General features: G+C 45.1%; 1 protein-coding gene across 1 annotated transcript in view; it reads left to right on the forward strand.

Moving 5' to 3' along the window:
* The first annotated feature begins 888 nt into the window (after positions 1-888).
* The window catches only part of KANK1 (KN motif and ankyrin repeat domains 1), a 28,583-nt gene continuing 13,983 nt past the window's right edge, over positions 889-15,488 (forward strand). The window contains 5 exon segments of the mRNA XM_061477775.1: positions 889-1,039; positions 1,961-3,622; positions 3,625-4,617; positions 13,812-14,030; positions 14,816-14,924. Of these exon segments, the coding sequence (XP_061333759.1) occupies positions 2,395-3,622; positions 3,625-4,617; positions 13,812-14,030; positions 14,816-14,924 (2,549 nt within the window). The 5' untranslated portion in view covers positions 889-1,039; positions 1,961-2,394.

The following is a 15,488-nucleotide window of genomic DNA, read 5'->3' on the forward strand; positions in this document are numbered from 1 at the left end:
TTCCTCCTTCTAGCTACCTGGCTCCGGGTGTCCTGTGGTAGCCAAAAGCATAAAGGATCACCATCGAAAGCATTTATACTGTCTGCAGACAAAGCTTTTCTTAAGCATGCCAAGGAAACTGGAAAAACAGGAGCTTTTTTTCCCCCCTTCTCCTGAAACTTTTCAGAACAACATTAAGTCACTTCCTGTAGTTGCAGTAAATCGAGAGTTTCTCTTTCTCTCTCTCTCCTCTCCCTCTTCTTCTCCCTCTCCTTCTCCTTCCCCTCCCTCTCCCTCTCCCCTCCCGTCTCCCCCCTCTCCCCTCCCTTTCCCCTCTCCCTCCCCCCTCTCCCCCCCTCCCTCCCTCTCCCCTCTCCCTCTCTCTCCCCCTCTCTCTCTCTCTCCCTCCCCCTCCCTCTCCCCCTCTCCCTCTCTCTCCCCCTCCCCCTCCCCTCCCTCTCCCCCCTCCCCCTCCCTCTCCCCCTCCCTTTCCCCCTCTCCTCCCTCCCTCTCCCCCTCTCCCTCCCCATCCCTCTTTCTCCCTCCCTCTCCCCCTCTCCCTCCCCATCCCTCTCTCTCCCTCCCTACTCTCCCCCTCTCCCTCCCTCCCTCCCTTCTCTCTCCCTCTCCCTCCCCATCCCTCTCCCTCCCTCCCTCCCTCTCCCCCCCCTCCCCCCCCCGCCGCCCCATTTCCCGGCTCTCCCGAGGCTTGTATTCCTTTAAGAGGAGCGGGTTCCAGACTCGCCTTTGAAAAACGAAACGGAGAGCTAAGTTCACTTCCAGCCACGGCAGCAGCCAGCAGCGCCCGGCTGCCGGGCCGGGCCGGGCCGGGGGCAGCGGCCCGGGGAAGCGGATGGACTGACGGCTATCGGTCGGTCAGTGTGTCGGAGGTGCGCGGCCGGCCGGGCGGGGCTGCGCGGGTGCGGACAGCAGTTCCTTATGGGGTGAAGGAGAAAGCCGGGCGGGAGGCAGGGCTTCGGCGGGTGACACATGAAGCTGGAGCAGCCATACGTGGCTGGAAAATTTGCAGTGTGGGGGTAGAGGCATGTGGCTAATTCAGGTAACCGGAAAGCTGGCTTTTATTATTCTTCCAGCTCATAACTCGCAACAGTTGGGTTTCTTTTCCTTCCTTTATATGTGGGACGGTAGGAGCGGATTGTATAGCAGCGCTGTTTATAAATACTCAGCCCAAGGGAGCCCAGCGGATCCGGTGGAGTTTTGCTCAGATTGCTGTGCGGAGAGGCGAGTGCCGCGTCTGGAGGGCATGCGGGTCTTCCTCAGATGCGCAGCGACAGTCTCCTTCCGCAGGGGGGGATTTGGAACCCCGCTGGAAGGGGATCCGCTGCCTCTCTTGGGGCTGGGGGCTTCCTGCAGTTAAAAATGACAGGGACAGAGGCACTGGTGGAAGTAACGTGAGCTCGGGTGAGAGCAGATTGGCATCGCTGCTCCTGCAGCAGCACTTCCCAGCGCCATAAATCAGCTGCAGAGCTGTATACATTCTAAGGCATCGGTTGCATAAGGAGCAGAGTAGGAGTTCCCCTCGGGTGCTCCAGTGCACCCTCTGGAGAACTTGGTGTCCGCATGATCCGTGCGGTTCGCTGTAATCCTGTGGTCGTCATGTCCCGGCATAGCGTGTATGAAAGCTTGGTGTGACGCTGAAGAGTGGAAATACTCAGGGAAGGACAGCTTTGAGCTACTAGATGTGCCACTTTTGTGCCCCTTTGCTAACAGTTCTCCATGTATTCTTGTGGACACATTTATGTGTGTATGTGCTTCTCAGCATTTGAAAACCTACTGATTAACTTTTTAAGTTGATCAGGATTTAGTGTCAGCAGAAAGTTGGTCAGCTTGCTGAGCTGCAGCAGCAGTTTCTGCTTCCAGCTGCCTGTGAGCGCCCATCTTTCTGCGCTTGTATTTCAGCATGCAGTTTACTGATACATAGTTTCTTTCCCAATGCTGATTTTTATTTCTTCTTTTCCAGAAAAAGAGGAAGTTGTTATAAATGGAGAAGATGAAAAAGAGCGGAAGGACCCCCTATTTTGTGGAAACACCTTACGGTTACCAGCTAGACTTGGATTTTCTGAAGTATGTGGATGATATACAAAAGGGGGAATACCATTAAGAAACTAAACATCCGGGAAGAAGAGGAAAGCCATACCAGCCTTGGCAGGTACCAAGAACTCTGGTAGCCAGTACAGTGGCTGGACCTCCACGGAGTCTCTTTCTTCATCAAATAGTGATGAGAATAAGCAGTCTTGTTTGACAGTGAAGCGTCAAGTGACCTTGTCTCTCTCTGCAAGACCCTCAGTTTCCTTTGAAGCATCTCCTTCCTACTTAACTGTTCCCGATATTAAGCAGCTTCCTCCTCCCTCCCCCCAGCCTCCTCGGCATAACCTCCTTGTAACAAAAACGCTCATGGAAACACGGAGGAGACTTGAACAGGAGAGGATGATGCAGGTCATACCTGGAGATGTCCGCAGGCCCCGGCTTTCCAGCTTTGGAGGCATGGGCTCCACAAGCTCTCTCCCCTCTTTTGTGGGATCCAGTGGGTATGGTCACATGTCTCAGCAGTTGCAGAATGGGTATCAGGGGAATGGTGACTACGGTGCCTGCTTCAGCTCCTCATTGGGCAGTTCGATTCGTCACAGCCCCATGAGCTCAGGAATATCCACGCCGGTCACCAACGTGAGCCCAGTGCATCTGCAGCACATCAGGGAGCAAATGGCAGTTGCTCTCAAGCGTCTCAAGGAGCTTGAGGAGCAAGTCAAGACCATTCCTGTACTGCAGGTCAAAATTTCAGTGTTACAGGAAGAGAAGAGGCACATGATGGCTGAACTCAAAAATCACAGGAAAGCCACTCAGAATGACACATACGGTTTCAGAAAGCGATCCTACAGTGCAGGAAATGCAGAGCAGTGGGAACACATGTCTCAGGTGAGAAGAGGTGGAGAACTGTATATAGATTGTGAGGAAGAGGTGGAGAGTGTGGAGCAGAGCTCTCAAAGGATAGAGGAGTTCAGACAGCTGACTGCTGAGATGCAAGCTCTGGAGAAAAAAATACAGGATAGCAACTATGAAAGTCCAGCAACCTTTCAGGTTAACAGAGAAACCCTCACAAAAGAAGCCCGATCTGTTGCTGTAGGTGCTGATGAGAACATGAATGATGTGGTTATATACAGCAGATCTGCAAGGCAACACAAAGAAGTAGCTGTGGGGACAGAGAAAGAAATGAGAGAGTATGGTGTTGGGGTGACGGAGGGTATGCTTGGCTTGTCTACGGAGGTTGAGAAGGAGATAGAGCTTCAGCAGCAGACCATCGAAGCCCTTAAGGAGAAGATATACAGGCTAGAGGTTCAGTTAAAGGAAACAACCCATGACAGAGAAATGACCAAATTGAAACAGGAGCTGCAGGCGGCTGGGTCTAGGAAAAAAGTGGATAAAGCCGTGACAGCTCAGCCCCATGTCATCAGCAGGGTGGTGGAGGCCATTGTACAAACAAGAGACCAAATGGCGGGAGACCACGTGGACTTTGCCGATTCATCAGTGGGAAACCACCTTCAGATGATCAGCGTTGGCACCTCCTGCAGACCTGCTGTGCAGAGCGTGGCTGCGGGCCCTGAGCTCCTGATGAGCCGGTGGCTGGTGTGGAGAGGGCAGAGGTGAGAGACCAGGGCACAGGGAACCTCCTTGAGCTGTGCCATAAGGCGGTGGGTGTAGAGACAAGTGTTTGTGAGGCTGGCATCAACACAGAGGAGCTGGCAGCCATGCTGGGTCCCCACTGTGTGGCACAGGCAGCCACAGCGGTGATGTCTGTGGGCTGCGGGGATTGCTCAGTGGACGTGATGGTTTGCACCCCCAAGGAGCACGTGTCCCGTGAAACAGCCACAGAGGCTGTGCTCAGCATGGAGGCAACAGTGATGGCCGTGCCTTCTATGGCTAGCCAAGAAACCAGCACTGCTTTGGAGATGGTGAGCCGGTGCACCAGCACGGAGGTAGCCTCCCTGGCGGACTGTGGGACAAACACTGCTCTGAGCAACTGTGATAAACAGACCAACACAGAGAGCATGGAGACACGGAGCGTGGCAGTAGGAGATGGCCGGGTGAAGGACATACAAGCATCTGCTAAAACACGTTCGATTGGAGTGGGCACCTTGCTCTCTAGCCATCCTGGCTCTGAAAAGCCCTGTGCAGTAAAAACCAAAGACTGTGGTGTTGGGCAGATAAACATTCATGAGAACTACTTGGTTGGTCTTAAAATGAGGAGCATTGCCTGCGGACCCCCTCCATTGCCAGTTGTGCCGCCTGGCACCAGGAGCATTGGAGTTGGTGGGGAGTCTGTATGCGAGCCGGTGAGTGGTCTGTTGGAAAGCCCTCTGCCTCCACCTGAGCTGAGGACAGGCTTGGATCACTACATTGAGCGTGTGCAGAAGCTGCTGCAGGAACAGCAGATGCTGCTTGCTGAAAATTACAGTGAATTGGCAGAAGCCTTTGGTGAGCCCCACTCTCAGATTGGATCTCTCAATTCGCAGCTCATCAGCACCCTCAGCTCCATCAACTCTGTCATGAAATATGCCAGCACAGAGGAGCTGCGGAGCCTGGACCTTCAGAAGCAGTGCATGGAGAGAAGCACCACGTCAGGTAAGCTCGCTGCCCAGTCAGCTCCTTGACGGATCCAGAGGTCAGTCACCTCCTCGGATCGCGTTTAGACCCAAAGCAGGTATGTGATCATCCCTAGTGAAATGCAGAACATAACGTCATTGCTGAATGTGTCTGTTTGGGTATTGTGTCCAGCAAACCACTGGTAACTGAGGAAAACACAGGTGATTTAATCTCTCCCAGTCCAGCAGACTGAGGGACCTGATGATGATGATGATGGCTCTGACTGTGCAAGAGAGGTATCTAAAAGTATGCAAGGTCTGACCACTGTGCAAGGTGTTGACTTCACTTATTACTTCAAGAATATTGAAGGTTAATGCCTGTTGGTTTGGAATTTTTTCCTTCCTTTAAACTTGGCATGCAATTTTTAAATCTACAGTGTCAGATTCGACAAGAGTTGAAAGTCACATTCAGCATCTCTATCAAACTGACTTGTTTCCACAGACATTTCCCTGGGTCTTGTAATGTTTCTTCCACTGCCTTCATTCCTTGTGCCAGAGACCTGTGGAGTGCTTTCCCCATTCCAGCAAGTCTGATTGCTTTATAATACTCAACTCCAGAGCACTTCACAGAAACCACATCTTGCATCTTTTCTGTTCCAATAACTGTCCTAATGCCTAATTACAGCCTCATGTTTGAAAGGCATGAGCTGTAATTATTGCTGGAGGTTTTGGTGACACTCAGAAAAGTCAAGAATTGAGATTTAAATACTCCTTGCATTTATTTATTAACTTTACTAATTTTTATACAATTGATTTGAGGAATTTCTTTATTCCCTGGGGTAAAGTTGCTTACTTTTTTTTTTTTTTAATTACTATTAATTTTGGGTATCCGATAGTCTAGTTCAAAACTTGGCAATGTTTTCTAATACCTTATTGGTGAATCCAAGCACTTTACTGTTAAATGTAGAAATATTGGCTTACTGCACACCAATATGTAATGCTCTAGCGGTGACTGTTAGATACTTGGCTTCTTGGTCCTGCCATACAGTGACTGAAACAAGAGATTAAGGAAATGTGAAAAACGCAAATTCATCTGTGTCTTGGATGCTGAATTGGGAAAAAAAATCCTGAGTAAATACCATTTAATGTCATGATAATATTATTTGCTAATGAACTGCTATATGAAAGCTCTTGCAGATTGTTTATGGTCTTAAATTTTACCTGGTTTTGTTAAAAGGCAGTTTGGTAAATCTGATTCTTTTCAATGTTCATGCCCTAAATGGAACCATCCATTAAATAAGCTGAAGTAAAAAGTTTAGCTTCCTGTAGTAAAGTAATAAGGAACATTTATGTAGTGATAAAGAAAACAGATGACATCCTGTCTGCATACATGCAATGTGATACTATGTATGCAATATTATTATCTTTCTGGTATGCACTTCGTATTTTGGGCTTGTCACAAGTAATGATACTATAATAATAAAGAGTATCTAGCGGACACCAGAAATGTCCTTAAAAACAGTCAACCATATTTTTTTACTAGCTGTAAATCCTTAATTCCTTTCCCTGCTTTTACTACACAGTATCAAATGTGTAGTCTAGAGATCTTGAAGTATTTAGACACAGGTGGAGCAGCGGATCATATTTTATAAAAACATTCTTACTCGGATTCAGATTTCACATTCTTGATAAAATTATTCTAGAATAATTTTAATTTGTAATGCCGTTCTCTTTAGCTGTGGATGCTGAGTGTAAAATCTTTATTTTTAGGCCCTGGTGAGAACTGCATGCCAGGACTGTGTGCATAAATCAAGCTCTGGGCTATAACAGTTTAGACCCATAGAGAACTGGAGTGGGAAGGAGGTCATAAGCATGCAGTGTTTCTCCTTCTCTTTCTATGAATGTCAAAATTATTGTCTTTACTGCATTTATCTGCTGGTCCTGCTGCCTGTTCCTGTGGTTTTACAGACGATGTGTTACTTTTATTCTGTAGAAAGATGTTTGCTGAATGAAGCACTAACCGAATAAGTCTGTAAGCACTTGAACTAATAAAGCCCTTTTATTCCATGGATCAGTGCCTCATGATAGCTCTGGTATGGTTAAAATGAGCAATTGGGTTTAAGTTAATGAAAGAAACATGACCTCACACAGGCCTCGATTTCTTAGAAAAACAGGCTGAAAATAGAGGCAGACGTGTCTGGTTTCAGATTGGCAGCAGAAGTGTTGTCTTTAATATTTTGTTCAAAGAGCACCCTTAGGAAGTGCCTCTTATAGGTCAGGTCATTTAAGGGCAAAAATACCTGAGTTGGCTTGGAGGCATGTGATTTGGGTACCAGTTTGCTGTGTTAAAAGGTTAGTGGTCCATACTGCTTCTGATACTCGAGGTAGCACATCAGTCATGCTCTCAGCTTTACAGATTTAGATTGCTGCCTGTGCTGAGGAGATGGAGGCATGCTGCAGGGCTGTCTCGCAGCCCCAGTACAGCTTGTGGCAGGTGATGGAGACAAAGGCATGAGAACCGCAGCCTGCTGCATAGGATGTGGATAGGCTCTGTTGCTGACATCCGTAGGTGCAAGCCAAGTGGACCTCTGAGATGATCTCTGTGCTGGGTCCATCAGCAATGAGTATATTGCTTGTTGAAAAATAAAACACCTTCACTTAGGTAACCAAGCAACTCCTATTTACATAAGCACTGTCTCTCAGAAGCCCTAGTGATGTCAGGGAAATCAACCCTGCTTGTAAGATAGGTCAGTTTCCACTCTGCAAACTCATGTTTGCCGGCACTGGCATCCTGTCTGTGTCCAGCTGGATTGTATGGATGGGCAACAAACCTAGATGCTAACCGATCTTTGTTTTTAGACCAGACAGCATATAGGAGGACTAAGAGAGGCGAGTGTATTCAGAGTCTTCATTTACCGTTACAGAATTTTTGGGAAGTTTCATAAAGTTACAGCTGAGTGCACATGTGATATGTTTTGCAAAGTATGAGACAGAGCCCTAATGTCACTGGTAGGGGTTTTACTTACATGGACTTTTCACAAGTCTTGTAGATGGATGCCTTTCATAGGCAAGGAGTTTGCAAGGGTGGTGTTTAAAAGCAACTCCTCTGCTGTTGCCCTGAAAAATTACCTGAGCATGTTTGACCTGAAAACGCATGGATATTTGGCCTCAGAGATCTTTGGAGTATCAGTTTTACAGTCACTTTTGGCGCAATCCTGACTGAGCACCCCAGTGGAAGCATTACACTAATCATCATAAGGAAGGAGGCAACTTCTTGAGTTAATACTTGAGGGAGTGAAAGGAAGTGGGAAGCAAGTGGTGTAGGAAAGTCTCATAGGTTAGGAAAACATGATGTGCTATGTGGTGGAAAGATCTTTCTGGGTTTTCAGTTTTCCATCTGGGATGGCAGGCTGAGGGACAATGGACTGACCAAAGGAATCATGGTCGTCCCAGGAGCCCCTGGTTGTGCAGTGTTGGTGTGTGGGACTAATGAGATTTTGTGGCCATGGTTGTGTCTCTCTGTGTTGTCACTCATAATGCAAAACTAGCAGGGAATTTGAGAAAGCTCTTTTTTATTTCAGAGCTCTTCTATTTTATGAAGTTTGTACACTCTTCTCTCAAAGACTGTTTGGTGGGTTGGCAGCCCCTCACCTGGCAACATGGACCATGTTAGTGCCTCTTCAGAGTTGAGGCTTGCCTGATACTCAGTGCCAGTGCTGTTTGAGGTGGTGGACGCTGTAGAGCTCTGGGCTGCTAGAAATCACACTGGTTGTCTACATCCAGGCAGGTGAATGAAGCCCTCAGCTTCAGCTCTGCCCAGGTGTATGCTTTAATCACCAGGTTAAGTTTCTGTACAGATGTGCTTGTTTGTGTAACAAACAGGATCCATTAGTGACTGGTATATGTGAAGCATTTTTCATACTTCCTGGGAGGTAGTGCCTGATGCAGAACGGTCATACAGATGGTCCCATCTGTGTGCCAGATTTGTTCATGTACATGTCTGACTGGCATCAAAGAATACAGTGCCTCATCTCTGTTTTTCTAATGGCAGGTGGTATTTGTTGACCTGCTATTTGTGACAACTTATAAAGCTCAAATGCCTCTGTCATTCACAAAAGGCAGCAACCTCTGTATTAGGAGCAGAGGTGTTTGGGGGAGAAGGGGGTGTTCCGTTTTAAATACCCATCCAGTTATATCAAAAGAGAAGCAGAATCCTCTTCAGTAATTGTTCTATAAAGATATTATTGAAGTGAAACTCCATAAACCTATTCAAAAAGGTTTGACATACCTTCCATGTGTTAACACAAGCTTATTACTATTATCAATATTACAATATTTGCTGCTTTCATTTTGTGGCAGCATTATATGGAGTGCCTCCTATCTCCTCACTTCTGCTTTGGTTAATAAAGAGCATCATTTGCCACAGTTTAAATCATTTTTTCTTTCAAGTCTGTTGGTGCTTAGAGTGGTGAGCTGCAGCCTGCTAGCCTCTCTGTTAAAGTGGCTTTGGTAAAACCCCAGTTCTTTCCCAGTGCTATGGCACAGAGGCACTGAGCTTTTTTCAGAGTTCAACTCCCATGGTAACAGGCACATCTATGAATATTTCATGGCAGGAGATTCCCATTTTTCAATGGAAGTGTTGTTGTATTGCAGCAACAGCTAAGCATCAGTTGAGATCAACTCCTCGTAAATGAGAAAGAAAGAAAAGCTCTGAGATGACCTTCCTGCCCTGCCCAGCACCATGAGTTGCTTTGATTTACCACTCATCAGGGAAATTAAGGATGGCTTTCACTGAGCTTCACACGCAGTTGTCTTGGAAAGGAGAGCATTTCATAAGTAAGATGATTAAGTGCTTCACAGAAGTGTAATTTTTTTTATTCAGTCTTGTTCAATTAGAGGAATTAGTTTTGACTTCCAGTTTCAATAAACTGGCTTCACAAGCTAGTTTGGGGATGGAAAGCAGCTTCTCAACACAAAGAAACTGGTTAAAGAAAGAGTGAAAATTAAGATTATTCTTGCAATCTGATTAAAGGAGTCGTCCTGCTAGAAGGAGCATTTTCCCTGGAGCCAAATGGTTGTTGAAACATTTATGTACGTCTGGGCCCTAGGTGAATCTGGCTTCTGTCAGCTTATCATATAAGGGGTTTTTATGTGGCAAATTTTTTTTCTGAAATTTTAAATTCACTGTCTTCTGACCTGGAATTGTTCAAAAGTACGTCTGAAAATGAAACGATGCTTAGTCTTCTACAGGTGACACATTTCTCAGGTGGATGGGTTAATATCAATTGTTGTAAATGTTTAAACTTAACATGTTTGCTCATTGCTGCCTTTTTATTTACCTTGGTAGAATGTTGGTTTTTTTTCCTTCAATACTTCTGATGTGTAGACCAAATGGAAAGTGGATTAAAAATTATTTAGATGAAGAAGATAAGTTTTTAAGGATAAAGCAACTTAGTAAGATTTAAGACCAATGAAGAACAGTTTGTGTTCTTCAATTACAGCAGTTTCTAGGGAGCTTGTTGCTACCATGAAGAAATCATTCAATGTGGAATAAGTACTCCTTGCTGGGTATGCTCCAGACAACATTGATGCACTGTCTTTAATAAGGAGTGTATAAGCTGTATCATTTGCTGTTATATTGTGCAAATAAATGCTTGCATTGATCAAGAGGTTAAAAATCTTTGTGTAGCTAGCACGTGGGTAGCAATCTTGTGCCCTTTTTTTAGCTAGAAGCCTGTGATGTTCCAGCCAGAGAGCTAGGTTCTCATCCTGATGGTATATAATTCCTCTGGCATTGTTTGCACTTGCCTGTCTCCAGTGGTTTAAAAGTATTGTCAAGCTAAATCATTTTTACAGTATGCTTAGGTTTGCTTCTATCAGGTTTATGGAATTTTTCAAAAGCAGGTAAAAAAGGCCAGACTTCTGTTATCACAGGTTCATCAGAAATTCAAGGGAATAAAATACTGTTTAAAACTTGCCCAGTGAATTTACATGACTACTCATGTGCTCATAAGTGGGAGGGAAGGTCTGCGGTTGGGAAGAGTAATAGCATCTTAATAACAATGAATGGATTTAATAGGTGCCACAAATGGCATGAGTAATCTGCTGCTGATATATACTAGTTTTGCTGTCACCCTGTTTTAAATCAGTGAGGTTTCAAAAGAAACACAAGGAATTTAGGAGAGGAGCTTCCTTCTAAAAAAATTAAACCCAGATGCTCTCCTTCCCTCAAGCCACTGGGGCTAAGCTACTGAAGATGCTCCAGTCACTTGTTTCACTCTGAAATTGATGAAAGTAGCTTTCTGCATAAGGATTTATGAACAGTTAAGTCTGTAAGTTTTTTGTTTACTCCTGCTTCTAAATTACTAATGAACTTTTCCAAGATCCCCTATTATATTGCAAAACACGTAGAAATTCTGCAGCTCCACATTGTGCTAAACTACACTGTATCAATACTTAGAAGTCTGCATTATTTGCCTGCAGCAGTAAACTAACAAAAATCAGCAGGGTGAGTCTACCTGAGTGGCCCTGTTTAGAGGCAGTGGCTGGCTAAGTGCTGAACCTGTTGGCTGATTTACTGTTGGTGTTTTGCCCCGTGACCTTGTGTCATGGAGAAGGATCCTGTGCAAGCATACTTGAGATCTGTGTGAGGTGAGATGAAGAGACTATTTAAGGTCTGTGTAGGCTGGCGGTGATCTTCAGCCAGGGTTTCATTTCCGCACTTGAGAAGCGGGCAGCACCTCAGCCCTGATAGCAGCCTTGTCGAAGGATGAGAGGACTTGGCTCCTCCAGCTTTTTGGTTTGGGCAGCAGCTGATGTACTTGTTCAGTAACTGAACATAGTGTTGGGTAGCTCAGCTGCTTTCTTCATCCACTTTTCCAAGTGATTTGCAGTAGGTTGCTGCTCCCCAAGCATCTTTATGTTGACTGTCTGTAAAAGGGAATGCCTGAGAACTAATGTTAAATGCTAATTACAGCTTGTGGCATTAATGCTGTGTTGGGACCAAAGTTGTCTTTCCTTGAACCTCAGGTGCTGTATTACAGCAAGTGTGAGTATCTAACAGCTGTACTGGGAGAATGAGTGTACTGGCCAGTTTGTCTAAGGCACAATTGTTTGTTGTGTGCTGGTTCTCAAGCCCTGACAAGAGGAGTTATCCTCTTCTGTCAGGTTCTGAGGGCTGAGGATGGTATGCCTTTTCTTCTTTGTTTGAAGGCATGGACCACGTTCCCCAGACCCTGAACTCTGTGTTGGATGAACCAGGAGAGACAACCTATTGAGATGGCATCTTCTCACATTGGTGGCAGGTTTAGCTAGGAGAGAGGTGTGAGGCAGGGAAGAAAAGCCTGCTGCTCTTTCCTTTGTCCTACCTTGCAGCTCCCTCCCCAGCTGTGTCCCAGGGCAGAAGGAAGACACCTGAGGAGTTTCAGACTCTGGCTCTTGGTGGCTGAGCATTGCTGAAGGCAGGGGATGATGGGTCTCACCAAGGTACTGTCAGTTCATGTGAGGCAGGACTGCTGCTCTGCCCTGCCACAGCCCTCCTGGCTGCCCACAGTGCTGCCTCACACAATGCCATTCCTGACCCCAGGGCACACTGTGGTTATTGCAGCTCCTTCGGAGGAGGGCTGTGATGCCTGGCAGAGGACAGGCAGACTGCAAACCTGACCGTAAACCCAGGCAGCTTTGGTGGCTTGGTATGTCTCTGCTCCTCCAGAGCAGGTTTCCTCCACTCTCTCCCCATGTCCTCAGTGGCAAGGCAGGAATAGGGGGGGTGACCTGGTAAAACCAGCTGAGGCAGCCACCACCAGCTGCAATTGGAAGCAGTTACTCCATTTGGTACTCTTTAATTGTAGCTGTCACCACTTCAAGCAAGTGGCGGGAGAGGCAGTTTCCTTGTTTTTCAGCTGAGTTTAAAAATCATTGTTCTTGGCTCGGCACTCCATCACCTTGGCAGCCCTCTTCTCCTTGGCTGGCGGATGAGGGAGGGCGCTCTCTGTTATGAAGAGACCTGACTGAAATCGGTCACTGCTGTGAAGCAAGGAGAGATGGGGAAGCGAGGGCAGGACTTCTCTCTTAATTTCCAGGGGTGCATGTTTCATCCCAGGTTTTTTCTAGAGGGGTTGCTTCTGCATGGGAGGATGAGAGTGGCTGCTGCCTTCATCCCCTGCTTCCTTGAGAGGAGGGTTTTGGCTATATCTATAGTGACGTGTCTGTCAGTACCCTGCTGTGTGCCTTTCCCAGGAGGCGGCTTCCCCCTGTAGCTTGGAGAAGCTATAAGCAATGGTGGAAGTGAGCAATAGATCTCATTGCTGGAGAAGGCGACTTGGAAATGGATGTGGGTTAAGAAAGAAAGAAGTGATAGTGTTTATATTTAAACATTATCTTTTTTATCCTTGAAATGCTAGCACTTGAGGAAAAGGTGTGTGTGGAAAAAAAAAACCTACTGTGTACCACAAACAGAAGTGTTTGTGCAGCTTTGTAAAGCAGTTGTAATAGCACAGCTGGAGGAACTCCAGGGGAATGTAAAAATCTGTGCGTAATTAGCACCGCTTTTTAAACATACAGTGGGAAGAAATGAGTGGACACCACTAAAGGAGAAAAGAAAAAATAACCCAAACACTGGAATTTGATTTAAAAACAACTACTACCTCAGTACAATCCTGTAAAAAAGGGAAAAAGGAGAAAAGAAAGAAAAAAAAATGCAGTGGGTGGTAGTTTATTGCAGTTGTCTCAGTAACTGAATAAAGTGTGTAACTTTCAGAATTAGTTGAATGCTGGCAAAAAAGGAAAGTTTCCTGAAAAGTTTCTGCTCTCATGGGAAATGCAGTTTCTTAAAAACAAGTGAGGTGAAAAGTGCTTGGCAGAAGGAACCTGCGGAGCCCATGAACATGCTCTTCAGGCATGTCAGTGAGTCCGTAATGAGCCAGGGTGGCAGGACCTGGGGTCACTGAACAAACCAAAAGAGAAGGAAAAGGAAAGACCATTCCTTTCATCCGTTTTAAAACAAGTATAGTTACAGTTTTTCCTTGTATTGTATGTTTTCATGGAAAGAAAAACTCACAGGTTTTTTTTCTTATTTTCTGAAGGCGATCACACCCTTTTCCTATTGGATCCTCAGAAAAGAGTATTGTAAAGTACAAATGTTGCCTTTTCTTTCCAGTTTGTTTATTACTCCTGTTATTACAGCATTGACGGATATGTTTTGGTCTGACTCCTTCGTGATGCCTTCCCTGGCAGGTGCTACTTTGGAATACATCCCTCACGGGCAACTTGCAAACTCCCACTTAACTTCCAGTTTGCGATCACTGAAGTTGGAGCAGGACACTGTACCCACACAGGAGGAAAGGAAGACTCCCCTGGTGGAGGCTGTTCGTGGGAGGAAGTCCTTTTCTTCTCAGGACAAAACTCTCGCTCCAATTAACCTGACCGATGACCAGCTTGCCTCTGGCCTCTATGGTAATAACTGGCTGGCATTCGCCTTTCATCATGCTGATGGAGTTTGAGTATGAAATACAGATAAAAATGGTTTTCAGGTTTCTCAAAATTGTGAAATCAGGGAAAGATGTGGCTATGGGGAAATTCACAGTGCAGGACCCTGGTTAGTTTTTAAATGGCAGATTGTAGCACATCAGTGAAATGCCATTTACTGTCTTCATGAGAAAACTATACTGAGAGAGAAAGGGTTAATAATTTTTTAAAACTTAAATTCATATGAATGTTATACATTTCTGATGCTTAAAAATTGGTTTAACAGTTGTTTCAGTGAATACTAAAGTCTAAAAGACCAGTCTTAATTGAACCTTCCCATGCTGTTGAGTAGGTTGTTGTTAAATATACTGTGTACTAATGCGTTAGTTCTGGCAATGAGCTGCTGTCATGTGACACCAAGAATTAAGATTTTAACAGAGCAGAGTAACCCATTTCAACATTAGAAGTCTTTCACAGATAACAAAGAAAAAAACCCAAACCCACAAAACAAACGTGTTTTCTCAGAGTTTTCTAAAGCATAAAGATTAGCAGCTGTTGGAAGACTAGTTTTCTATTTCTGGAGTTAGTTTTGGAAGCATTCTTCTGTATTTCTAATGTGCATCTCACAACATGACTGCATGTATAAAAAGATCAGAAACCCCAGCTTCAGTTCATAAATTAAACAGAAACCTGTTTGTTTGTGTAATGCTGCTGCAGTCAAAGCCAGCTACAGATTTGTACTGATATATGTGCTTTGTCTCCCTTTTCAACAGTATGTACTAATAATGAAAACACACTCAAATCTATCATGAAGAAAAGGGACGGGGAGAAAGATTTGAGCAACACCAAGAAGAACCTGCAGTTCGTCGGCATTAATGGCGGGTAAGAGTCATGCTTCCAGAATATCTGTAGCCTTTTCACAGTGGGAACGATAGGAGGAACCCAGGATCATATGGATAGCTTCTGCCTTTTCTAGATTTCCGCTAGATAAATACAGAAACTATGCTACACAAATACAGAAACTTTGCTATATAAATACAGAAAACACTATGGAAAATTATCTTATTTAATATACTTAAAATAGGGGAATGTTATCACTCATATAAATCACAGTTGTACATGAGAAGAATAAGCTTAGTTCATTAACTCATCAGCTGCTGAGGTTGGTGATGTAAGACAATTCATTAGAATCAGCATTGTCCAGATCACTTACATTGACCTAAAATACCAACGTGTTTTAGATTGTCACAGGAAAACATGTTAAAATTGTGGCTGTTACCTTTAGATAGGTTTGTTAGCTTTCCTGCTTATATCTGCCTAGTAAGGTGAAAAGCAATTACTCTGAACATAGTATTATTTTGGAGCTAAGGCGAGGTTAGACAGAATGTTACGAGTTCTGTTTAAAAAAGGTTGTTCTCTCACTACACACTGTGCACGCAAAAATCA

This window comes from Pezoporus flaviventris, unplaced genomic scaffold (genome assembly GCF_033815535.1).
Source record: "Pezoporus flaviventris isolate CSIRO_AGI_PZ_B2104156 unplaced genomic scaffold, CSIRO_AGI_Pfla_v1 ptg000108l, whole genome shotgun sequence".
Classification (NCBI taxonomy): domain Eukaryota; kingdom Metazoa; phylum Chordata; class Aves; order Psittaciformes; family Psittacidae; genus Pezoporus; species Pezoporus flaviventris.